General features: G+C 39.6%; 1 protein-coding gene across 1 annotated transcript in view; it reads left to right on the top strand.

The window, feature by feature from the left end:
* The window catches only part of LOC129105586 (protein kinase C-binding protein NELL1-like), a 261,850-nt gene that overhangs the window by 172,796 nt on the left and 61,137 nt on the right, over positions 1 to 27,917 (top strand). The window contains exon 15 of the mRNA XM_054616705.1: positions 16,101 to 16,223. Coding sequence (XP_054472680.1) covers positions 16,101 to 16,223 — 123 coding nt within the window. The remainder of the gene's footprint in view (positions 1 to 16,100; positions 16,224 to 27,917) is intronic.

Genomic DNA, 27,917 nt, shown 5'->3' with positions numbered 1-27,917 from the left:
TTGACTTATCGCGCAATATATGGACCCATGGCCCAGAAATGTTTTATGTCATCAATTTATTGTAAGATATATATGGCCATGATTTAAATCATTTTTCAGTCTTAACGTTATCGAGTTATCGTACAATACAAGGACAAAAAATCAATTGTTTTAACATTATAGGCTTATAGTAAAATATATGGACGATTTCAATCATTTTAATGTTAACGACTAATCGTAAGATATATGACCTTGATCTAAATTATTTTTTGAGTTTTTACGTTATCAACTTATCGCTCAATATATGGACATTAAGTACATTTTTGTTACGTTATTGGCTTATACTATGATATATGGACATGATTTGAATCATTTTTCAGTCTTTACGTTATCGAGTTATCGTACAATACAAGGACATGAAATCAATTGTTTTAACATTATAGGTATAATAATAATAATAATATTATAGTAAAATATATGGACACGATTTCAATCATTTTAATGTTATCGACTAATGGTAGGATATATGAACTTGATATAAATATTTTTGAGTTTTTACGTTATCAATTTAACATACGATATATGTACACAAAGTACATTTTGTTACGTTATTGGCTTTGGTATGATATATGATATATGGACATGACCTCAATAATTTTTACTCTGTCGACTTATCCTTTGATAGTGATCATGAACACAATCATTTTTAATATATTGACTCTCATTGTACGATATATTGACATGACCTGAATCATTTAGAGCTGGTTTCAACTTTTTTCAGCGTTCCAATTATCAGCGAATCATCAACTATTCATATTTTTTTGTTTCACTCGGTTCCTTTCCGTCTGAAATAATGCCATTAGCCAGATCCTGTTGCTATTAAACGACATGACTGTGTCAACGAGCACTTGATCGAGCAATTTTGTTGCTTTTGTCGCTTGTAGTGTGAAGATGGCATTAGTCAGAGGCTGCACATTTGAATTAAGCCATTGTTTGCTCAAGTTAGCATTTAGCTAAAGTACCATTATGTCTAAATATAGCCGAGCCTTACACACCTCTATCCTGGCTGTAGACTCTTTAGTCATGGCACATGGAGGGAATGAAACTGTGTTTTTAAACCAAACTGGTGTCGTTTTATGTGTCCATTATGTCCATGTCCATTTATGGCAAAGTACCTTGCAATTGTAAACAGAGTCTTACTTTCTGTCTTCTCATGTAATGAAAGTCAAGAAGTAAACATTGCCTCCTCTCTTCGTCGGTTTTAACCCTAGATATGTCAAAAAATTGTAGTTTCCGTCAACTTCCAGCCACATGGCTCTGCAACTGTGCTACTGTATCTTTAGTTATCTGATATCAAAGCAATAAAATGAATACAAACCAACGTCTGCCTTTTTAAAGGTTAGAAGAATTGCATGAACAACAACGTGTGATTGCAGCCGTTCAGTTTTGTAAAGGCGTGTCGACAGTAAATATTCCGATTCAAAACATCCTTCTTCCTATACGTCCCTGACCTTCTCAGAGCTGAATGTCAGGAGAAAGTATGGAAACAATTTCACCAACATGTTAACAACACAATGCAAACGCGGCGACACCTGTTCTGGTTTACAGTGTTTTTTTCCTGGGAAGCAGCTCAGAGCAACGTGTTTTTTTTCTCGAGAGTGAATAGGATGTGCTTGGTTGCTGCTCAGTGTTTCTCCAGAGAAGCGTTCTTTAATTAGCTCAGAGTTTGGCAGCCGCGCAGGGACAGGGATCCATGGACAATCAATCTATTTTCCAGCTTGTAAACTGTCCTGGCTGCTGACTGGGAGCCCTAGGAAACCTGCTCTACATCTGCTGGGAGAGATAAATCCTCACTCTGTCTCCTTTTCCCTCCTTTCAGCTTCTCCTTCAGCTCCTTCTTGAGGGTTTCAGATCCTTTTGCATGAGCGTAACACAGAGTTGGAGCCCGCGGCACAGTGAGGCGCCCGCTCCTTTTTCACATCGCTAACACGATTGCACATTAGCTTCTGTAATTGGTGCGTTGCGCTGCAATCTGCATTGTTGTTTCTTCATTGTGTCTGGATCGGAAGAGGTTCCTGGTAATGATATTGTTTTTGCTGCATTAGGCAGGACACACACAGACACAGCGGAAATCAGCTCCTGGTTTCTCTGTTTAGTTTTTTTTTGTTCAATCAAGCCGTTAGCGAAGAGAGAGTTAATTCAGGAAAACCAGTAGCTGCTCTGAGTAGTCTGAGCTTTTATCATTAATCACCCTGTCAATTGGTGAAGCTGCGAGCAGGTAGGGAACTAATGAATATCTTTAAAAAATGAAAACCATTTTAATAGACAATTATCCACACGCAGTGCCATACATTTAGTGTTCTGTAGACAATGTGAATGTGACCAATTATTGGTGTTCCTGACTGATATAATGCTTCATATAGGGAAAGGTAAGTCATGAAAACCTGAAAAGAGCTTGAAGGCAAATACTTTATATATTTAACACCCACTCCCTTCTACCTAATTAAAACAAATTGACTTGTTGTTTTTGTTCATACCCTTGCAAATGTTTTGTAGTAACTATATTTCTGGGTAATATTAGGATGACATTTGTGTAAAAGGGTAATAAGGAACCAGTAACAAAGGATAATAAACACGTTTAAAGCTAGGAATGAGGCAAAACTATTTATTTATAAAAATTAAGTAACAGTATGGTAACTGCTAACAATAAAATGGTTTGTGCAATATTTTGATTTTGACATTAATAATTATGTGTAATAATGTGATAATAATAAGACAATATGGGTTGATATTTTAACAACATTATAGGTTACTGTTGGCATTCTAGTCTCAAAATCACATAAGTCAAAATTTGTTATTATGATATTATAATGCTGAAAATTCACCCTCCCTTATGTTCCAAACATTCCCTTTTGTTTCAAGGTAATACTGTGAACATTAAAAGTATTTTGTGAATTGAAACCTCTTAACAAGTTTCTGTGTAATAAAGAGTCAGGGCTTCAAAATGATAAACTACCTTTTTCTATATCATTTTATGGTATTATTAGATTTTTGGCCTCCTCCAATGTGAATACACAATGCATGTCCTTACTGTTTCATGTTCTCCACTCAGCGTGATTCGACCGTACGGTGACATCTCGTTTGTTTCCTCTGTCTCAAGTCTCTGAATCGTTACAATCAAGCGAATTGAAAAAAAAAAGGACTGCAGGAGCCTTGTGTTTGACGACAATCACTGACTGTGTTTGTGCAGTGTTTGTTCCTACCTTTTAGCTTCAGGCCAGTGTGTGTGTGTGTGTGTGTGTGTGTGTGTGTGTGTGTGTGTGTGTGTGTGTGTGTGTGTGTGTGTGTGTGTGTGTGTGTGTGTGTGTGTGTGTGTGTGTGTGTGTGAACTCTGCATGTGTCTCCGTGGACATCACAAAACTCTTGGCTACGTCCACCCACAAACTTCCCTCACAATACTGCAGGCACCACACTGTCTCCGGATTTGTACCCTCAATATTACAATCTGTGCGGCTCTTTCCTCAGAGGACTAAAATGTCACCTATTGCAGTTTTGTTTTTTTTACACAACACATCGTGTATCACCTTTTTGCGTCGGGCACTCCCAGCCTCATCTCTCTCTGTCTCCCCTGCCTGGCAGTGGGAGCCTGTCCTTTGTGAGAACAGCTCCCTGTAAACAATATAGGAGGCTGCACGGGTAATTGTGGTTCCACTTGATTTCCCCCCCCCATGGAAGCAGCCTAGCATCTCTGGGGAAACAGTGGATGGACAGAGGGAAGAAGAGAGGTGGCAGGACATGTTTGGTTCCATATCACCCCTTCTCAAAAAACGCCACAGAGCTGTCACAGCCGTGTTTCTGCAGCCCAAATCAGTTCACTGTTGAGTTTTTGAGCACTTCGAAAACTTCACTGGCTATTGGGTGCATATTCAGAGAGAGGTATACATAAATAAATATATATATATATCCAAGAATAAAACGTCTGTTAATATTGTTTATGTGTTGAGCTTTACCCTCAGTCTTTATGGTGCAGTGTGCAGCAGAATCACAGAAGTGATTTCCCCCGTCGAAGGTCATTATGATTTCTGACTTCATGTGTTGGTGGATAATAGTCGTGTGCCATAGATAATTGTGGTAATGGTTATCCGACTCCCACTGTGTTCTTATCATATGATCTCCGGGTTTCAGAGGAATAGTTTTCTACATTAAGCAGCCGCTGATAAGCTTTGCAGTTAGAGATTAAACCGCTGGAATGAGAGGTTAAAAGTCGCTCCTTCCTCTCGGCTCCTTCCTGTAAATGAACTCCGGCAGCAGGTTCAGCTCAGGCCTGGAGATAAAGTGTACTATGGCCATTTTGAAAATGAGTTCCTCATCTCGTAGAAGCTGTAGCTTTGCACGCTGGGTGAAGACATTGAAACTATCTAATAGAATAAAGAGCTCACTGACTTCCAGGCTGCAGCTGTCATGCTCTCAGTGGACTCTAGACACTGTAGTGTAAGACCTGTTACCATTTCAACAAAATATTCTCAGGCCAGTATTGCTGTCTGATAGTAGGCGACCAAAAAAATATTGGTATTCCCTGACTGTTAGCAGACATTCAAACAAAAGTCTCAGTACAGTACAGTAAGACTTTCTACGACACCCTTTTCTATATTTCATCATAAACATATTTATGATGCATTATAATCTACTTATAATGCATCATAAATGGACCGTAGTCGTGCCTCCTGCTGTGAGCCGACTGACACCCACTGCTACTTCGATTATTATTATTAATCACATTACTATCCCTATTTCATAATTATAATTCTACTATAATAATAAAAAGTCTTATTATATGAATCATTTATGTCATATACGTTGAATGTGTTGTATCTCTGTTATGCTGTTCATTCTGTACACATGACATCTATTGCATTCTGTCCATCCTGGGAGAAGGATCCCTCCTCTGTCGTTCTCCCAGAGGTTTCTTCCTTTTTTCCCCCTGTTAAAGGGTTTTTTTAGGGGAGTTTTTCCTGTGCCGATGTGAGGGAAGGACAGAGGATGTCGCATGTGCACAGATTGTAAAGCCCTCTGAGGCAAATTTGTGATTCTGGGCTATACAAAATAAACTGAATTGAATTGAATTGAACTTATAATACTTTGTAATCATAGTTTTAAGTGTATTATAATTCTCATACATTCTTATAAGTAACTCTAAGTGGTTATTGTTTAATTTAAGTAAAAATTGATTTTACAGCGTTTTGTGTGTTGTTCTCATGGAAATACAGATTTTTCTTAACTTTACTTAAAGCTACAATGACCACTTAAAGTAACTTATAATAATGTTATATAGATTATAATTAACAATCATACGTATGACATTTATAGAAATTTTAATCGACTATAATATTTGCAATTAAAAAAGAGAATAAGTATCATGACCCTAAGTCATAGAATGCTTTATAATGTGGTATGATTGTTAGTCTTAAAGAATTATGAATATCTATAAGATCGTCTGATTATAATTAGAGTTATAAGCAGACGCTCTGCTGCCTTTGATCCTTTGATCCTCATCTGCACTTTACTGATCAATACTTGACTTTTTTAAATTCTCTTACCAAGCTGCCGTCCATAGACAATATGCTCAGGCTCTGCTTTACAGCTGACCAAAAGAAGCTGCCATCAATTTCATGCATCAGTTGCTACATATATTTTTTCAAAATTCGAGCAGTAGGACATGCTGCATCCACCCCCCCCGGAAGACACATGATATGTTAAATGAAAATTTAATCAAATCCAATTCCAATTATACATGTAATGAATGTGGAGCTCAGGTGTGACGAGCCTGGAAACCTTGCCAACCCTCCCTGTATACATTAACTCTTCAAAAATGGAGGTCAAGCTGTCAGGCTGGCTCGGCACCAGCCGCTTTAACGAGCCCATCAAGCACAGTTTGGGAAGGAGAGGGAGAAGTTTTCCTTAGTCCTCACTTTCACCCATTTGTAACGGGCTCTGAGGAGCTGGTGTTTGTATTTAGCTTCCCCGTAAAGGTTTTAATGTAAGGAGTGTTTCTTCCTGCTCGTCAGCAGACTGTAGAACCATCCGGAGTGATGTCTATCCTCGTGGTACGCTGCTTTTCTACATAACCCTTTGTCTCTTCTTCTGCGATGCATTGTCTTGCTGTTTTCCTGGTTGAATACACATGGAGACATGTGGAATTATAATAATGCACTGTGTCTGTTGGGATGGATGTTCACTGACAGAGCACATTAATGAAACATGCCTTCATTAATGTAAATTGCAGCCTAAGCATATTTATTGCCTTGAGCTGTATATTGCATTGGGTAGTAAATAAATTGCATTACATTGAAGGCTTCTGTGTTGCTGCTGCTACGCAGAGACGATATGAACTGGGTGAACAGGGTGCTATAAAGCACACCGAGCTAATTCCGCTAAAGAAGTGGCAATAATTCCTGATGTAAATGGAAATATTTGCAGCATAGTGAAAAGCACATTTGCTTTAAAGTGCCATGTCTTTAGAGCTTCATATTAATAATAGCATGTGCATTCGAAACACCTCAGTAGTCATGCATATTTCTCTTCTGGAGGCACTTCTCCTGCCTTCTCCTATGCTAATCCTTGGTGAATAAGGTCACATTACCTGTAAATGTGTGCTTTGATGCGTAGGTGTATTGTAAAGCACTTTGGTATAAAAGTGTGCCATAAATGTATTTATGGGTTTATTTACCCTTTCAAAAAATCTAAATGAAAAAGCCATTAAAAAAAACAAGGAAAAAATGATCTTGGCAAATCAAGCCGTTTTTGGGTGTTGAAAATGACATCGTTGTGGAACCTCGTTTAACTTATTGTTGAATTTTGGGCAGTATAGGAAAGACATCGGCTTGTTGCCCATGCCTTTCGTAAGTGTCTTTCAAAATGACCTTTATCCTACCAAAAACGACTCGTATATAATTACTCTAAACCGGCCACCCCTAACTGCAGTCCCCGTCAGCTCCAGGCATTTTCAGCATCTTTCAGTTTGTCGGTTTGCCTTTAGGGCCGGCAATTTAAATGTTTCCGTTCACTCTCATGACTCTTATCAGAACCTTCTCCAGACAGAGGGCAGCTGTTTTCAACCAAAAACCTCCCAAAAAAACCAATTTCATGCTAAAGCAGACAAATTTAAAGACTAATTGGTGAACAAAGTGGATCATTTAGCTGCTAAAGAGCCAGATACAGGAACACAGGACTTACATTCATCAGATAACCAGAAACACGACTCCAAAACGCAAAAGCTAATGTTGATCCATATCTGCTGGATTAGCAGATAGGCAGAGTCCTAACTGAAGCAGTCGTTTAACACTTGTGGCCTCCATCAGCCGGTTAAGGTGAGGAGTGAGGAGTCAGCGGTCAATGATGGTGTAAAAAAAGTCATTAAAAATAAGTTTTTAAAAAGTATGTGTCACTCCAACCACGAGAGGTCCTTGAGCATACTGTATTAAATACACACAAAAAAGATATTAGGCCGATGAGTCCAGCAGTATGCAAGATTAGCCGTAGAGAGACAGACACAAAGATGAACACACATCTCCTGGGGATAAAAGTAGGTGTTGAAGGGAACTGAAGTACAGCTGCATCCCAAAAGAGAAAGAGGCAGCCTTAAAAAGTCACCATACTACATTTAGTCTTCACTGCCCTTTACAAGGAGCCCTTTAAGCCCCGCTTTGTCTTAATAACATCTTAATAATGAAATCTTCTTATTTCTGAGAACACACACATGGCTTGCATGCGGCAGTATTGAAAATCAGCTGTGTAAGGTCGAATAAATTGAGTGGCGGCTCAAAATAAAACAGCATTCTTGAACCCCAGGGGGATTACTGGAGAAAATTCTACAACAAATTTTATGGAAATCCTTGTCCTTGGGGCTAAATGCTATGACAGGCAATCAATATTTTTCTCCCCCCGTAACACGGGACAGATCTCTGCTGAGTTCACATCACGTCAAGGTGAGCGGCAGAAAGTTAAAATGACGACTTTGCATTAGCACAAAAAAAAGAAAAAGAAAATATAGACGGAAAGAAAACCTGCCGTGCTCTGTTCTTTTTTATGGGCTTGTCACTGGTCATTAAACTTCATATTACTGAAGTGTTCTGTTTGACATTATTGAACGAGACGACGTGAAAGCTAAAGAGATGAGGACGTGTTTTAGGAATTTATTAAGCCAAGTAAAAGTGAATCATGAAATGTTGGTTTAACTCATAGGTCCCATAACACACAGTTCGTCTCTTTTCTTAAGTTTTAGAGACAATTGTTTAAGAAATGGTCCTGAGAAGAGAAGACAAATGAAATATGAGAATAGGAATGTCGGCAGATGTCAGTTCTATGACAAGAACACCGGTCGCAGTTTAGTTTCTCTCTGACATAAAAAAAACACACTGTGAATTGACATTGACAATCCAGTTTGAGTAAAATATGTGTAATGAGATGACCTTACAGGAAACCAACAGACAAGAATGAATAGGAATCGAACAAAAAGGGTAAAAAAAACATAACGTGTTGTGTTGATGCAATGCTGCTGCAGAATTTACTGGTTATTAGAGAGATGGTTAGTGTGGAGAGAGAGCTTCTAAAGGTGCAGGACACTCACAACATTATAGTTGGTGCACATAAATTTGGAACTCCCTTTACAAAAGATGCTTAGCTCAAATATCTCTCAGAAAGTCTTCAGAATCAAATCTGCCCCTTAAAAACCATCCCCATTATTAAGGTCCAGTATTTAACTGAACACAACGCTGACACACACAATCAAGAAAATGTTGTAATTCATACAACTTTTCGTTTGATATTGTTAAAGCAATTTTTGTTTAATAAAGCACAGCAAGTCGAAAAGTTTTGTGGGATTACGCTCCACCCAATTAGCCCTGGACCTTAAGGAGCATCATGAGGAACCCTAGGTAGGTTATAGAGGAAATCCTTGTAATATGTAATGGTTCTTGGGTTGGGTTCTTGTTAGTACCCTTAGAAGGTGAAAACGTAATGAACAAAACCTCCAGAGAGGGTTCTGGAGGTCTTATGGGTACACCATAGAAGGGTTTTGTGTAGAACCTCTCATAAATGGTTTCTGGGTGGAACCTTTCACAGGTGGTTCTAGGTATCACCCTTTGTAGGGTTGTAGGTAGAACCCTCTGAAATGGTTCCAGATGGTACGTTTATAAAAGGTACTGAAAAAGGTTTTCCTATTGAGACAAGCCGAGGAACCACATGGTTCTAGTCAGCACCTATATCTCTAAGTCTAAAGCTTAAAATTTTTGTTAAGTACCGTACTTGAACAAGCATAACTATTTTATTTTTGTGTAATATGGAGACTGAAAATGAAGTGCATTTTACAGGCGTCGTAATTTATCCAAAGTCGATGTGAAGAGACGAGTGGACAAAGTTCATTACTGTACCTCTAGGCGGTGCAGATGGAGGCCAATAGTTGCCCCTGCATTGGAAATGTTTCAGCTTGAGCGGAAAATTAGCATTCATCCCGAGGCGTTATGACACACCTACAGAAACAAAATGCAAAGAAGATGCACTGGAGGAAAAAATAGCACTAGAAGTCATAGAATTCCTTGACAGTTTGTTCAGTAAGATAAGGCATTTTTGTTCAATCTGATGCACATTGTGGAATGTAAGGGGTACATTTCTGCACTATAGTGGATTCACAGCTCAATAAACCACCAACCCTATAGGGAACAGTAAATGACTGAACAAGGGGGTGATTTTCAAACAGAGCTCTATTTCTGTGCTGCCTTCATTGGTAAGGATCATATTTTTTTTGCTGGTAATTCCATGAAATGATAAAATAACCCCAGTCACCCCTTCTGATCCTCCTATTACCCTGCGTTTATCCCCGTGCGTTGCCAGTGCGTTGACGGTGCAGAGGCCACACCGAGTGTGACGGCCGCTGTCCGTGGTCCTGATGATAAGTCATTACACACCATTAGCCCAGCACTCTGCGGGGGGGTCACCTCAACATGCCCAGACCTGACACCACATCACTCTATAATCATCACTAATAAGGCCCAACCTGAAAGTGACGGGCAGCGCGTTCAGACAAGGCTGGTGTTATCTCCACTGAGCTCACTACTGTCAATGTCATATCTTTACATTGACACAATCATTCATCATTGGGTTAGGTTATTGTAGATATAGAATCACTTGAAAACCACTTGAATACTTTTAACTGGTATATTTTACAAATCTAATGGTTTCTTTCATTCTATAAATTGTTCTCTGAGAGCTGTAATTTATTTTTCAGTCCAGCTTTTTTGAAGCCATTATTGAGGCGCATCAATATGTAGTTCCTCTAATGGCCAGTGGGTGTTTGGTTGGAAAGCATAAAAATATAATAATAACTCCAAATAGAAGGATCTTGTAAATTAAATATATATTTGAATGAAAAAAAAATAACCCTGGGAAGTTCATATCTTTGAGGAAAGATGGGAAAAATGGGTGACGCATACAACACAACTTTTCTAATGATCCCCCTGTTAGAAGTGATAATTAAGTCGATTATGTGTGTGTGTATCTATGCCATCTGTTTGTTGTTTCTTTTCAAGGGCAGACGAATACCAAACGGTCAGAGTGGCTGTTGCGCCGCCACGAAAATATAGCTCCTAAGCATGTTCGAGGGGGGATTTAATGCTTGTCCATCTTGGCAGTTTTTTTCACTTTCACTGATTATCCATCAATCCAGCCAATGCATCTGTCAGTTTATGTTTCCAGCTCTATAATTTCAAATTGGCCAGCAGACATTAAACAGCATTAATAAGCAGCCGTGGTCGTCAGTGTTTTGATTGTGTTGCTCTCCCCTCGATCAGCTCACAGCACATTAACACACTGAATATTTTATAATGTAACTCTTCCTCTATTACTCCACCATTAATGTAGCCCACATTTCATATCCCTTCACATAAACTCCCCAGCACATCCCACCAGCACCGTTGACATTCACCTCCACTTTATAGATCGGCGTGGGGGGGGGGAATCCTTGTAAGAGAAAAGCTAAATAATTTCTCCTCGCGGCTCCGGGGCTTGCTCATTAATTACGGGGAATGTATTAGTCATGACTCCCACCAAAGCTTTTGCATATTAATGAGGAGTGTGTTGGAGTGAGTGTGTACCTCGTGAGCGGAGGCCGCCTCAGGCCAGTTCCTGACTGGCACTTAAAGACACAGTGCGTGGTTTGATAAAACGATTCCTCTGCAGTGCAGCTCTTTTGTAAATCCCCACCGCAGCTTCATCAAAGGTTGCTCTTTAATGTATTGTTTATAATCATCCAAAATCATATTAGATTCTAATTGAAGACGCGTTAGATGCGTTTCAATCAGTTTGATAAGCTCAGCAGTAAGTGTTGTATCAATAAACACGTTGCCAAAAATCAATTAGTCTCATATTCATATTAATTCAGTACCGTAATTATTATTTCATGTTGTTGGAATCATGTTCCTTTTAATCTGATTTCCTTTTTCTTTAATTGCGCATTGCCACCCGATGCAGGGTTGTGGTGGCCTGAGGTCAAATCCTGACTACTGCATAAGGATCGTTTAGTGTGGGGCTCATTAGTGGAACATGTAGTAGACTGTTTTGTATGACATGTTGATTTTGGTGTCATTAGCATGCGGCTGATGTAGTTGTGAGCAATGGACTTAAAGCTACAGTTGGTAATTTGAATAAAAGTTTTTGACATATTTGCTGTCACTACATCCTAACAGTGGTGCATGAGGCAGATCATCTGTAAGAAGAAAATAGGTTCCTCTGCCTTCTTTTAGCACTCCTAATGGCATTTGCAAAATTACAGCATGGAAAACAACCAATCAGCGACGAGAGGTCACTATTGCAGCTGCCAATTAGTGCTCATTCATAAAAGTTGGATAACCAAAAGGTCAAAGATGGAAACTGTCCCACGTCTGCAGATCCTCAGGGGCAACAGTTTCAATGTGTGTCACTTGGATTTCGGCAATTTGAATAACTGCAAATCAGTTTGGGAATATGCACATTTGCAGTAAGTTAGGTTTTTATAAAACTTTATTATTTCAGTTGATATTGGTATTACATAGTTATATCTAATTGACAGATATAACAAACCAGAGAATATTCCAGCACAAGATATCTGATTGATTTCTAAATGAGGATACACAGAACTTAAACAAACCTCAAAAATACAAAAAATTCAAGCTATACTTGTTAACTACACTTGCACATAATCAATTGTGCTGCTGTCCACTCGTATCCTCAGGATGTTCTAAACATTCATAGCTCCAAAAAATGACCAAATACTAGTGACCTCAGCTTCCTATGTTTGCCATTTGCTATCAACGTCAGCAAACACAGATAAAGGGTAACAGATTATTACAGTAGAAACATGGAAGACAACATTTTGTCATCTATTGGAAAAATTCTAAATTTTGAAATCTATCTCGGTCTAATCACTTTATGAAAGCCACCATTCAACTGCCGCAAATACCTTTAAAACCTTCCTAGCACACTCCAGCCCATCACCTTAAGCACTTCTATGTAGAGTGTGAACATATGATTTCACTTTGAAACGTTGCTCAGTGTTTTCATTTATTGTAAATCCAAGTTACAAATGGTTCTGAACCAGGTCAGTTTTGTTGTTTTCAAAGCATAAAGTTTTTCGTCAAAACTTACTTCAACTTTCTCCGGGGGTCCCAGCAGATGCAGCCCAACACAAATATCTGAGTAAATTTAAGGTTATTGACCAAACCTCTTGAAAGGAAAGCTGAAGTTTTGTAGCTACGATGCACCGCCTGCAGGACTAAACACACCTCTCATTCCCTCTTGCCTTTGAGCCAACAGCAAAAATATAAAAGTCAAGAGAGCATTTCATGGTACCCAGCAGAATATAAAATGGAATCATGTTCCTTTTAATCTGATTTCCTTTTTCTTTAATTGTACATTGCCACCCTATGCAGGGTTGTGGTGGCCTGAGGTCAAATCCTGACTACTGCATAAGGATCGTTTAGTGTGGGGCTCATTAGGGGAACATGTAGTAGACTGTTTTGTATGACATGTTGATTTTGGTGTCATTAGCATGCGGCTGATGTAGTTGTGAGCAGTGGACTTAAAGCTACAGTTGGTAACTTGAATAAAAGTTTTTGACATATTTGCTGTCACTACATCCTAACAGTGGTGCATAAAAAAAAAAATAGGTTCCTCTGCCTTCTTTTAGCACTCCTAATGGCATTTGCAAAATTCCAGCATGGAAAACAACCAATCAGCGACGAGAGGTCACTATTGCAGCTGCCAATTAGTGCTCATTCATAAAAGTTGGATAACCAAAAGGTCAAAGATGGAAACTGTCCCACGTCTGCAGATCCTCAGGGGCTCCAGTTTCAATGTGTGTCACTTGGATTTTTGAGTTTGGGAATATGCACATTTGCAGTAAGTTAGGTTTTTATTAAACTTTATTATTTCAGTTGATATTGGTATTACATAGTTATATCTAATTGACAATGGGCAAACCAGAGAATATTCCAGCACAAGATATCTGATTGATTTCTAAATGAGGATACACAGAACTTAAATCGGATTCCAACAGAGACAAACCTCAAAAATTCAAGATATACTTGTTAACTACACTTGCACATAATCGATTGTGCTGCTGTCCACTCGTATCCTCAGGATGTTCTAAACATTCATAGCTCCAAAAAATGACCAAATACTAGTGACATCAGCTTCCTATGTTTGCCATTTGCTATCAACGTCAGCAAACACAGATTATTACAGTAGAAACATGGAAGACAACATTAAGCCATATATTGGAAAAATTCTAAATTTTGAAATCTATCTAGGTCTAATCACTTTATGAAAGCCACCGTTCAGTCTACCGCAAATACCTTTAAAACCTTCCTAGCACACTCCAGCCCATCACCTTAAGCACTTCTATGTAGAGTGTGAACATATGATTTCACTTTGAAACGTTGCTCAGTGTTTTCATTTATTGTAAATCCAAGTTACAAATGGTTCTGAACCAGGTCAGTTTTGTTGTTTTCAAAGCATAAAGTTTTTCGTCAAAACTTACTTCAACTTTCTCCGGGGGTCCCAGCAGATGCAGCCCAACACAAATATCTGAGTAAATTTAAGGTTATTGACCAAACCTCTTGAAAGGAAAGCTGAAGTTTTGTAGCTACGATGCACCGCCTGCAGGACTAAACACACCTCTCATTCCCTCTTGCCTTTGAGCCAACAGCAAAAATATAAAAGTCAAGAGAGCATTTCATGGTACCCAGCAGAATATAAAACAATGACCCTGAGCATTTACAGTATGTACAGCGCTGTGTAGTGTATCACCAAGTTATTAGTGAGTCAGCGGTTCATGAATGAAACTAATTTATGCAGCATATTTTCATACCGCTGACATTGTTTTCTTTAATGCAATAGTCTCTGTTTTATGGTCTTAGAATTTATCCAAGGACCCTGTTACTTTCAGTTCAAGGATAATGGGAGAAATGCAGAAATTGCAATTTCTCTTTCTCATCAGCTGTAGATAATTTAGCTTTTTTTAATGCTCTCATTTGCAGAGTTATTGGTTCACTCTCCATTAATGCAGCCATATGTATCCTTTAAAAAAAGGCTAATCGTGCATTACTAACCGTTGTGACATTTGTAATGTTACTTTGTTTGGATGAGTTGTAATAACTGGATCGGAAGCATTAATCGTCTATCTCTGAAAGTGTGTATGAATATGTGAAAAGCAAAAGAGCTCATGGAATCTTAAATCTTTTAATGTTGTTTACAACAGAAATCTTGTATTGTGGCTTTTCTCCCACTGTGGTGTTGGCTTAGTAAAATAAATGGGTTTATATTTGACACAAGCAGCCCAGTCGCCACGAAAAAATGTCAAATTTACATTTCTGAATTTGGACATATTTGTTCAGATAAACACAGGACTTTCATTCAGGAGGCCACTGTTCATGTCCTATGTGAAACCAAAAATAAATGTTGACTTTACGCATGTTACGTGAGTTTCGTAAGTTAAGGGTCGTTGTTGTTATTTACAAAAGTTTTGTTACGGTTTTCACCCTGAGGTTTTTTCTAACCTGAACCAAGTACTTTTGTTGCCTTATCCTTATCAATCCTTTCACAACCAAGTGTCATTGTGTGTTTATGCAAGTGGGATACGAGGCTGATATGAAACATATTTATGAAAGGTGTTTGGTTTTCATTTTTTGATGAAGAGCTGAGATCACGGTGAACAGATGTGTTCCCTTTGTGTGTTACTCAAAGGGGGAGATATTTGAGCTTTTTTTCATTTCCCCGCATGATGTCAACATAATCAAAACATCTCTACAGTTTTTGTGATGCTCACACAAAACGCTCACACTCAGTCTTGTGGTTTGCAGTAGCAACTTGGGTCTGTAGTGAGCCTTTTACTGACATATTGCGAAAGTTTAAGCAACCGTTTTCAATTTCCAGTTGTAAAAATCCCTGGAGTCAGTGATCTGAAAGCGTTTAGAAAGCTCAACTTGTTTACATGATTTAGTGAATGTTAAGCGTTGACGTATTTCTTGATGCTGTTTGTGCCTCACTTGTCACTAGTTTCTTAGCCAACATCATTAGGCTAATTGCTGCTAATACTGAGCAATCAGTCAGCGCACCTGGCATCAAATGTAGCCGCTTACACCTTTGTACATTCATAATAAAACCAGGCTGGGAAAAAGCAGCTGTGCCTTTGGCCATTGTTCGAAATAAATTTCAATGTTACAGAAGTTTTTTTTTCAAATCCATTTTCAACATTGCCAAGCTGCCCTGGTGTTTGGAAACATGCATGTTCAGAAAGCTGGATGTTGACGGAGGAAAAGCTCAGCTGTGACCTCATATTCTCAGCCAGCTAGCTTGCTGACTCTCATCAGTGGAATTTCCATGGCTGCTCAGCTCAAAAAGAAATGAGCCGTTTTCTATTTTCAATGACCTCTCCATCTTCCACACAACAAACACACACACACACACACACACACACACACACACACACACACACACACACACACACACACACACACACACACACACACACACACACACACACACACACATATATTCTGACTGCTAAATCTCTCTCTCCATCTCTCCCTCAGAGCATGACGAGTGCGCCAGCGGCCAAAATTTGTGTGATGAGAACGCCATCTGCACCAACACCATCAGAGGACACCTGTGTACCTGCAAGCCGGGCTACGTGGGCAACGGCACCATCTGCAGGGGTAAGTTCCCGGCCCTGGAACAGACCTTCAGACACCCTAACACAGACCCAAACCGCCCTCCGCACCCTCTGATGGCGGCTGATCCTCTGCTCCCCAACATCATGGTCGGTCTGGTTCACTCCTCCTTCACATCACCTAACCAGGCAGCAGCTGCCGTAGAGATGATGAGAATTGATCCTGGAGCAGTTTCAGCCAGTTTTTTTTTTTTTTCCACATGTGTGACTCTTCTCCCTCACTGCACACCCTGCTCCCTATTGACCTGTCACCCCACACAGGTGACTCACCCGATTGGGCCCACAGTATCACACAGATGGAGGGAGGAAGGAGAGCGGAAATGAGGAATGAATTCATGTAGTGCGTGTTGTACATACGGCACTTACAGCTGAACAAATTATATGTACACATACACAAAAAAAAATCCCTATAAAATCATCCAGTCAGCCTGCTGCATATACCTTTAGAGTTTTCTTAGTGCACTCCAGCCTAATATCTAAAGCACTTGTTATCATCTTCGGAAAATGAAAACAGACAACCAGTGATTAAATCAAATTGGAAAAGTGCCTCATAAAGGAAAATGAATGCATTCTGACATGGATACTTAGCTCAACATAGAGCAGTACACATGTATTTGGCAAAAGTTGTTTAGACATCCAGGGAACATATCCTCTGTAAAAAATATGATTACTCTTCAGCACTAACAAGGAGCCTTTATTATGAGGCTATAACTGTATTGTAAGTTTAATTACTCGATTTCTTTTATTTTCCTGATTGGTTTTTATGAGTATATGCCTACAGCAAGACTGATATCAGATTCACAAATTTCTTGCACAATCCCCAACCTATGCGTCCCATGCGCAGCTTGGTCAGTGCTCCTAAACTTAAAAAAATGACGCTCTACGTACACCTCTAGAGTCAGTTTTGTAGGGCATGTCCATATGCGCGAGTTACACGCATGGTGTCCTTAAGAAAAAAGTAAACTTTCACAGGGAGTTAGGTTTACCCAAGAAAACCACTTAGTTAGTTTTGGGAATTGAGCGTGGTTGACATTAACTTGACTGACTAACTACTCAAGTGACTACCGAGTGGATAACGTCTTCACACTACCTGCCCTGTGTGAACTATTTTTCACTTCATAATTTGTCAGTTGATCTGAGCATGTGCTAAGGACGTGGGTGATTTTACATTGGAGTTGGTTGCAAGCTTAACAGCGGTGATGACGAGGAGCACCGACCACCCTGAGAGAGAGCGACGTCCACCTCTGCTCAGGACGTCACTTTATATTTAAATTGCAAATGGTTTATGATGCTCTGAATTTCAAATATAGCACCTTTAAAGCAATATCTCATAACATTTAGTATATTATCCCAAATTTAAGCCGTGATGCCCCTGTGAAATATATGCAAATTGAGTGCTGTGCTCTGCAGGCAATAGGTGCATGAAGCGACGGTCAACCCATTCTGATACATTTCAGCTTTGGAAAAATGTGTCTAAAAACAGGCCATGATGCCATGTAAAGTGATCTTTGAAAGTTTCAAACATCCTGCTGTTTCTGTGCAACATTGAAATGTCACTTGGTTTTAGCCGCTTGTCACAATCAATGCGGATGTCTTGCCAATAAACATTGGCTTTTGGAACAAACTAGCCATTTTCACAAGCTGGCCAATATGAAAATGGCATCTTTAATAAACTCTGTTAGCACATGTTATCTCGTGACAGATTTACAATAAGAGTGACTCATTGCTGTTTAATGATTTCCCCATTCAGGGGAAGCTGCATTGTGTTTAACAACTCCTTTATCAAACTGAGCAATAAAAATGTGAAAGGAAAATAAAATAAACATTAAATTAAATTGATGTTTGTTTACCAGTTACACGAAAAGCACTTTGGGAGCTTGCATTGGCATTTGTTTCTCTATTGTAGTTCTGTGACCCTTTGTTATTGCCAGTGAATATCTGCGGTGTGCTGTGTAGCTGTTTACATACCCTTTGACATTCTTAGGTGTGTGCGCTTGCATGTACACACACAACCCCCAGCCTTAGACCCTGTGTCCACTCGGCCATGTGCCGTATGAACTACATTTTACTGTATATTTGCTCTGAAAGCTGCCGCAGTGGGACAGTCTCTGCAGGTTCAGGGAAGAAGAAGCAGGGCAGTCAATAGCAGGCCATGTAGGGCCCTTTTGGAGTCTGAAGAGACTCGTTAGAGCGTTGGTAGCTTTTACAAGCCAGAGGAGCGTCACAGCTCCAGCTCCCTGATGAGTACAGCAAATATCCCTGGGGTCCATTATCACAGCTGGAGAAACATCTTGGAGTCCCCTGTCCACCTGAGTATTAACAGCCGTGTTTACGGTGGAGCCGGAGAGGTGGAGAGAGGGAAAACACCCTGTTTGTATTTAGCTTTTTCAAGGCTATGTCTAAGAAACCAGGAAGTCTGAGATACAATTATTTTTTTCAGGAAACATTTGGCGAAAATGCCACCATAGAATAGATAACATGGACCATTTAAGTTGTGTTGATATAGTTGGTTACATCTTGGGTCCATTTCCAGATTGGTTAAAATGCCTGCAATTCCACTTTTTTGATTATAAGCATTCAGGTTGTCATTTTGCAAAAGAGCATTTAAATATCAATCTTTTGAGTTTAATTTGTTAAATAGGGCGTTTGATGTTTTTGAATTTTGTTAAAAGCTAATAAGATACCTAGATCTGAAAAGATAATATTTGGCCAGTGAATTTGATACGAGATTCATATTTGATTAAATTTAATACATATGATTAATGGAGACATGAAAGAAACCATAGCCTTGACTATTTTAAGCATCTAATTTCCTCATGAAGCAGTTGTTGAATTGTCTCTTAATGGGTGATTCATTGGCAGCATCATACTGATAAGAAAAGTATACTTTTTCTACTGATCAAATATCTCCCATAGCACTATACATCATAACTATAAGCCAAACTTTTCATATGCACAATATAACGAATGGAATATTGCTTATATGAAGTATAGATTTAGTTAACCTTTTATTTTCATTTGAATGTGTCTGAATAATTAATTAAGAAGACTAAGAATGTCACCAAATCAATGCCACGTTTCAGTCTGTACTATAAATTTTACATTTTGATTTGCGGCCTGACTCATGTCTAGTGCTTAATTTGTAAATAAAGAGATCCCGTGAGTTTGCAAAAAGCCCTTCCATGTAATGTTCATGACTGTGTGCTTATGCTTGGCCACTATCCAAGACATGGGAGTAACATTAAGCTTAATTAGGCTTTGATATTCCAAACATGATTTATATAACACTTCCTGCCAAATGTGTTGCATCATGGGATATCAGTTGCTGTGAAGGAGCCAACATACAACATACCAGATGAGACCGGTCGATCTCAGTGCTGGTCGCGCTAAACGCTAAACCAATGCAGCCCTCAAATCCTAAATGTTAGGTCAAAACCAAAATCTGGTCCTCTGTCCGCTGAGCTTAGCACCTTTTATATTTAATTATCTTATTACATTTCTCTTTTTTTTTTTTTTTTTTTACAAAGGTAAAAAATGCAAACACGGTTCATTTTGACCCCGCCATGTTCCGCCAGGATTTCTCACTCATTAAGTGCTGTCCTGTATCGGCACTGCTGCTCATCGCCGTGACGACTAATAATGTTGTAATTAGAAGGACAGGACAGGGGAAAGCATGTCAGTCATACCAATGATTATTGAGGGAAAAGTGTGTGTGTGTGTGTAAGATAGAGAGGGATTGATGGAAAGTGAGTGCATGAGGGGGAGAGAGAGATTAAAAAGAGGAAAGCTGGAGGAAGAAAGCGATCCAGATGGTAAATGCCGATAGAGGAAGGAGGCACAAAACGACAGGATTAGAAAAAAGAAGCAGGTGTGTCCAACTGCCCCCCCCCCCTACGCCTTTGTAACACAGGCAGGTGGGAGGCAGGTCTAGAGAGAGATCAATGCAATTTGCAAAGTGCCTTCCACACAGTTTCTACCTTTTGGATTGTCTCCAAGCTCATGCTTCACACACATACTCGCGGAGAATATATACGTAGCACTACCTCCACATTTTTCACTCTTTAGAAGTCAGGTCGATATGCAAATGTTAGAACAGAGCAGCAAGAGAGGCAGATGTCTCAAACAATGTTTGGAATGTGGATTAAATGAATGGAAATACATGGAAATGACTAAATGTGGTGGATAGACTCAATTTACGGAAAGCAGGAAAGGAATATGAAATGCACTATATGGTAGCATAACCCACAAGCAAATTATGTGGGCGCCTGGAACATTACACCCATACGTGATGTCATCTCAGCGCCATGGACATTAATCTGCTGCTATAACAGCTGCCGCTCTTCTGGGAAGACTCTCCTCAAGATTTCAGAACACGACCCCAAGGATTTACTCCCATTCGGCCCTGAGAGCATTAGCAAGGTCAACCACTGATGTTGGGCCATGAGGATGTAATCCATCACAAAGGTGTTGGAGTCCAGCAAAGTCATTCCACACCAAACAAGGAAAATATTCTGTTTGTAGATTCACAGGAAAGGGCCTTCACCAAACTGTTGGAACAAACTCTTATTGTATAAATGATCACTGTATAGTTTCATATTAAAGTGGCCCTATTATGCTTTTCCACTTTGTCCCTCTTCTTTAGTGTGTTATATATATGTTTGTACATGTAAAAGGTCCGTAGAGCAGCGGTCCCCAACCTTTTCTGCACCATGGACCGGTTTCATGTAAGACAATATTTTCAAGGACTGGCTTTCAAGGTGTGGCGGATAAACATGAAGCTCCTGAGCTGCCTGAAATGACTCGATTGAATTCTCTCCTTCACTTATGTAACTTTATGAGGTCACAATTTTATGGAAGTGACGTAAAACTCCTTCCGGCTAGTTTGGCCCTCAAACAACAAAAGAGAGAGACGGAGCTGAAGCTCAGGAGGAAGAGTTTTTTGAAATGTGATACGTTGACCAATCACAACAGAGCGGGCTAGCTGACCAATCAGAGCAGACATTGCTTTCTGGAGGGAGGAGCAAGCGCTACAACGGAGCATTTCAGAGAGAGGGAAGAGGTGCTGCAGGACAGCCAGGATGAGAAAAACAAGGCGGATTATGAGCATTAGCGCATGTAAACATATTGTAACTGTAACTTGAGATAAAAATATGCACCCGGAAAATAGCATAATAGGGCCTGTTTAAAATGTATCTTAAGTGCAAAATATGGGTCTAGCCTAAACCATAAGCCACAGACCAAAATACAGAAAAGTACATCAGTAAGCATGTCCATATTTCGGCCATATGGTGTAGCCAATCTATGATCAGCAGGTTAATATGAAGCCACTCATGAAAGTGTCAATCCTACTCACTGATGATATTTGTCAGAGGCAGGTGAGGAAATTCTATACTTTTAAATAATGTCATTAAAACTTCCTACGTCTTACCTATCCCATTCTGGCCAATTAGTATTATGCGAGCAGGGAGTTGGAGGAATCGGCCTCTATTTTCCCCCCCTCCCCCTGAGATCTCATTACCGTGTGATGGCGACAGTGTTGGCCAATCGACCTGTGCCTCCCATCTCATTCCCCTCATACATCACCGCGGCCCTCTCAGGAATAAGGGAATTAGTCTGAGTGCGACTGCAGCTCCACAGCCTGTCCCTGCTAATGTTAATAAGACGAAAAAGTGTGTGTTGGCCCGGCCCTCGAGCAATGACTCCATACTGGACGAGGCAAAAATTGGGTTTCTGAGCCCCAAAAAAAACCGGTGTGATTAAGTTGACGTGTTAAAAACAGGTGGTGAGCGCCCTTGGGTGACAATAGCTTATTTCCTGTGAAAGCAAACTTTTTGTTTTAATTCCACTGCCACACTTGAAATGATTTACAAAGAATGAGCTTTTATATTTGTTGTGACTCCGAGGACTTCAAATCTCAATATTGTTATTGGACATTAAACCGCAAACCCTCTCGCAGGTATTTGTCCTCCGTCAGATCTTAATGAGTGATGTTTCATTGAATATGATTTAGAGATTTTTGAGTCCAAAGTTTTATACACAAATATGCTGGTAAAACTCAGATTGTTAGTGCACTTGGTAATCACATTGTTAGCTCCATGTCCGCCATAGTACCCAACTCCCAGAAGGCCCGCTGCTGGCCCCCTGTCTGCCTGCTGTAACTGGGATGATTGCAGGGCCACATAAAGAGAGGCCTCGATCTCAAGACCCCATTCCACCGCTATTGATTGTCTGTGCTGACTGTAAGTGAGGAAAAATGAGGGGTTAAACTCCCTCTTTACTTACTCTTTCTTCCTCCCCTTTCTCTCTCTTCCTCCTTTTTTTTTTATTGCAATTCTCCTGTGGGAGACAAAAGAAGGCTAGCATTATGTCATATGTCATAAGCCACAATAGTTCAATTGGAGCAAGGCATAAGATTATAGATCAGCATTGTTCCCGCTGCCAGCCTAATGATCAGCAGCCCACTGCAGAGCCTTTGTCGGCAGCAGAATGAGTGAGCTAATCTTGTTAATGGTCCGTTTCATTCCCTAGGACTGGTTTGTATAGACAAAGGGGTTTTAAATAGAGAGGATTTGAGGAGCGAGTCTAAACAGCGGGGCAGAGGACAAAAGCATCGACTCGTGCTTTTTCTCATCTTGCTATCGGAGCTAATCATAGAGGAGCCGTGTTCCAACCAGCTAACAGCGAGCAGTGAAACCCGGGCTAATGCATTCGGAGAGATGGAGGGAGGGAGGGGGGGGGTGTTTGCTGCATGGGGGTGAAAACAAAAGTGGGTGTGTTGGATTTAGCCTCCATTTCCCCCTACAATTCTGAAGCATTTAATTTTCTGTTTACATAATTATTGCTCCCCTTCTTCCCTTCTTGATAGGAACAACACATTAAGTGGCTTCTCTGCTGTGCAGTTCTGTGCTAGAGGGCATAGTGTTTTACAACATTTAATTGGGTGAATACCACAGTATCTGAAGCCGTGATTAATTGCAAATGTGGGAGAAAAGAAAAAAAAACACGACTTGTTTTTGAAGCTTTGTAGCAATTATCATTTGAGGCAATTATTTTTAGTCGGTGTCCTACTGTTAGATGTGTCTGCTGTGCAGCAAAGAGAATATCCTCTCTTGTGTTCAGCTCTATCAGATCCATTCTTGTAATGTAATTTAATACACCAGGCGGGAATCTAGCATGCTGTCCTCATTCTATCTGATCCGTGGTGTTTTTTGTCTTCAATCAGTCTTGTGTCAGCGCAGTATTAAATCTGCGAAAAGAGTACTCTTTGTTTAACTCGGAGATGCTTGTCAGCGATGCAGGGTGATACAGAGGACGATTGGAAAACCACAATAATACAGACTAGAATCTCTAATGCAAGTACACTGCCAACACATTCTCACTCCAAACAGGTCAATGACGGAGGCTCGGTCAGCAGCTTGCGAAAAAAAATATGGTGCACCTTTGCAAAGGTAGAGTTCTTAAGAAATGTGTTGAGATACCCTCCGTCAAATTTAAGTGATTTGTTGAATCGCATGTTTTCTGATCCAGGCAGCCCACAAAAAACTGACAGTTTTTTCTTATTTCACAATTCGTGCACAGATGTATCTGCACAGTACCAAAAAATGTCATGGTCTAAGGGGTTTTGGTACAGTTTGGTTTCCTGGTTTATTTTGAAAGTAACTCTCCTCTGGTGTCAGGTTTGGTTTTACTTCCTGTCTTGTCTCTGGCTGTTTTCTACCACCCCTGTGCTTAATTACTTGATTAGCCTCTGGTGTACGTAGTCAGTGTGTTTACCCAGTTGTCAGGTCATCTGCTTTAGTTTCACGGTGTCTACGTTCTTGCCTTGTTTCTTTCGTTTAGTTTTCCCCTTGTGTTTAGTATTCATAGTGTTTTGGATAATCTCCTACCACCTGCCTGTTGTTAGGACTTCCACTTGTAAATTACCTTTTTCATTTAATCATGTACTTAACCTGCTGCTCCTATAATCTTTTCTCCATTTGGATCCTTTGCTGAACTGATATTGAGACAAATACATTTTTCAGAATATGTCCCCTTTAAATATACCCTTCTAACAACATTGAAATCTTTAAAATAATCCTTCGTAGTTGTCACAGAGAAAAAGGTTATTCTATGTGACCTGAACGCTGTGAAGAAATTAAAACGCTAACGTGGCTGTAAGCCTGCATTTAGTGTCCATTAGACAAACTGCCCATAAAAGCACTGAAATGGGTTTTCTTAACAGACTTAGAGGAGCGTTTGATAAATTTACCGCCTTTAGAAAACCCAGAAAACGATTTGCATTGGCTACTCAAAAGACATCTTAACTCTACATTAACTACTAGTGTTTTACACCAGTTAGTATTCTATCAAACTCATTGGAATCTCCTATAAACTTCACTGAGGGTTCACAGGGTTGATTTCATTTGAATCTGCGGCAAAGAAAACAAACGTCTTGAGACTACAAGACACAACAGTGGTACATGTTTTGTGTAGGATTTATTTGGAGGATTATGTCCATGTACAGTAAATTCATAATGAACACAACAAGTAGACCCCATCAGTAACAATACATATGCAGTTCTGTCTTCTTACTCTCAGCCTTTTGTTTCTTTATAAATAATAAAACAAAACACCACTTCCTCACACAGCTTTGCAGGATAACAATATGTTGTTTGATATTAGTTATCAGCAATTTTCCTGCTGCTGCGTTTTAAAAAATTGAAACACAGCACATCCTAATAATTAAAATGTAATTTGACAAACACATAAACACACCATTAGTTATTAATGCAAAATAAGAAAGAAATCTTGTTTGTGTCTTAAAATAATAAGATAAAACACCCACACAATAAACTGTGTACTGATTAGAACTGCTGTCATAACTCTAATACAGTAATACTGCCCCCCCCCCCCCCCCATTTTTCAAGTTTCGGCTTCCGGACTTTGCTGGCTTAAGAAGTACTCGTAGACTTTAAAAGCTAATAAAGTCAAGTGGCAACTTTCATCTGATATAATTGTATCTGCCTTAATAGGAGCAAGTGTACACCCACTGGATGTGTGTGTAGGTGATAAATAATGCATTAGTTCATCTATTGATAAAGTTGTGCTCACCATCTCATGTTAGCTTCATTTCTCTAGATGCCTTCTCCCTTGTCCAATCAACTGAAAATCTCAAAGAAAACAAATTTTGCTCAGAACCAAATCTGTTAACCTCATCTTTACTCTGAATTATAGTGAATTTAATTTGCAGCCTGCTACTAATAGCATAAAGAAATTCACCCGGTACATCGCTGCAGTGCAACAAAAAAAACAACAACCTGTTCTCAAACACAGACGGGGTTTTCGACTGGGACTGTAAAGCACAAAGCCCAGAGGCTCCAGGCTCCAAAACACTTTAGTTCAGATCTGTGGGCCCTGACTGATTTATGGCAGGCTGCAGGCGCCCCACACACACCCACACACACACACACACACACACACACACACACACACACACACACACACACACACACACACACACACACACACACACACACACAAACATAAATAAGCAATAGAAAAGTAGAGTAGGAAAAAAAACGCCTTGAAACTTAAGCTGGTGTAGTCCGGTAATGTTTACTCACAGCCATTACCGGACTCTATACTTTTAAAAAGGAAATGCATGATTAACTTTTTTACAGATTTTAAAAAACAAAAAGTGAGAACTTGACTTGAACGTCTTTGAAACTAGACTTGGCGGCCTAAACACTTGACCCTTCAAATCAGAAACATTCAAGTCACAAGATGTGAAGCGTGCGCTGCAAATAGTGTTAAAAGTATTATAATAAATTTACACTACTTATACTCTAGAACTTGCCTTAGAGTAAACACTTTCACAGTTATTCTGTAATAGTCGTCTATCTCCAGCTCTGCTCCCAGCAGACCACATGACACATGACACGTGCAATACAATACACTGTGCAATTATAGCTTTAATAGTTTTCTGTCTGTACATATAATATTTCAGTTATTGTGGATTTTTTACTGTTTTTTTATTGCTTATTTATAATACTTGTTTTTTATTTCATTTTGTTTTTATCTTGTCTTTCTTCTACTATGTCTCTTGTGTGCACTATACCCTCTGCTGCTGTAATCCTGCAAATTTCCCCGCTGCGGGACTAATAAAGGATTATCTTATCTTATCTTATCTTATGCATTCATGGGTACATTGCAAACAGGAGCTGCTAACGGCTAATCCAGCATACTTTTAATGATCATTTTGCCATAATGTAAACTAAATATGGGCTTAAAAAACAGGGCACGAGTTGGAGCTCACATTTGACTCAAAGACAACAATGGTCTCAATTTTGCCTGACTTGGGCCACACTATCAGACTTTAAAAACTTTAAAAGGACATGGTTTATCTGCCACCACTTATATTTTATGATGATATTCTTGTATTATTTCAAACTTCCTTCAAAGAATCCAACCGCCTCTGGCATTCTGTACTTTATTACGTTCCTCCTTTTATTCACAAGGGTGCTTTCTGACTGCAAAAGAGTCAATGAGCCAAGGTAAAATAACTCTCCCTGATATATACTGACCAAGGTTTGCATTCAGTCCCCTGCAGGAGAAATCTGCTGAAATGTAATGTGTTTCACATTAACACTATATCCTCCCTGCCAGTAGCTGTAATGACTGTCACTGAAAATATATAGTAATGAACTATATTATTGAATGAAATCAGCTAATCCATGGACACAGAGATATGGATCATATGTCGGTTTATTAACATTCTACTCATATTCATTGACTTTTGTTGTTGTCACTTCGTCCAAGCTGATATTTCGCAGTCAGGTTCTGATCTATAACTTAATTTATTATTTTTTTACTTTCATATCAACAAAGAACACGACAGGCAGTACCTCATTAGTGTGTGTGTGTGTGTGTGTGTGTGTGTGTGTGTGTGTGTGTGTGTGTGTGTGTGTGTGTGTGTGTGTGTGTGTGTGTGTGTGTGTGTGCGTTCACTATAATCAGATATCCAGGTTTATTCAGCTAATTAGTGCAATGTTTCTGCCAGGCAGGAAATTTGGAGGGCCAGACACAAAACACACACACACACACACACACACACACACACACACACACACACACACACACACACACACACACACAGAGCTCATCAAAGGAAGACTCACAGATATCAATTTGCCGACAAGAGAGCCGCTGGAAATAAGAGGGGACAGAAAGTGAACCAAAAAATTCTAATTATTCTTATATACTTAACAATATGATATAAATTTCAGTGTTAATAATAAACACAACTTTATGTCTTTGACTCTGAAGTCTTGAAGTCGTTGTTTTCACACTACATGATTGACCGGCAGCAGTGGGGTCACGCACCAGGAGAAATCACTCACTGAGTAGGTTTGTTTGGTTTACTAAATATGTTTCGCACAAAAACACAGATGAGAAGTGACAATATTAAATGACGTATACCATGCATATTAATGCTTTATAATATGGTTGTTGGCACACGTGTTCACAAAATAGCCTGTTTCCACACGTCTTCAGCAGCCTCAATCCCGCAGCGTCTGATACCGACGCACAACCCACCCTTCAAGATGTGTATGCGACGCACCGGGCTTTTACATAGCTGCAATGTAAACCTATCTGAGTCATTATTAGGTGCTCAGGGAAAGTGACCTGGTGTTGTGATGAC

Source organism: Anoplopoma fimbria, chromosome 2, assembly GCF_027596085.1.
Source record: "Anoplopoma fimbria isolate UVic2021 breed Golden Eagle Sablefish chromosome 2, Afim_UVic_2022, whole genome shotgun sequence".
Taxonomy (NCBI): Eukaryota; Metazoa; Chordata; class Actinopteri; order Perciformes; family Anoplopomatidae; genus Anoplopoma; species Anoplopoma fimbria.
Note: the sequence above shows the minus strand (reverse complement) of the source record. Positions and strands in the feature narration are given on the sequence as shown.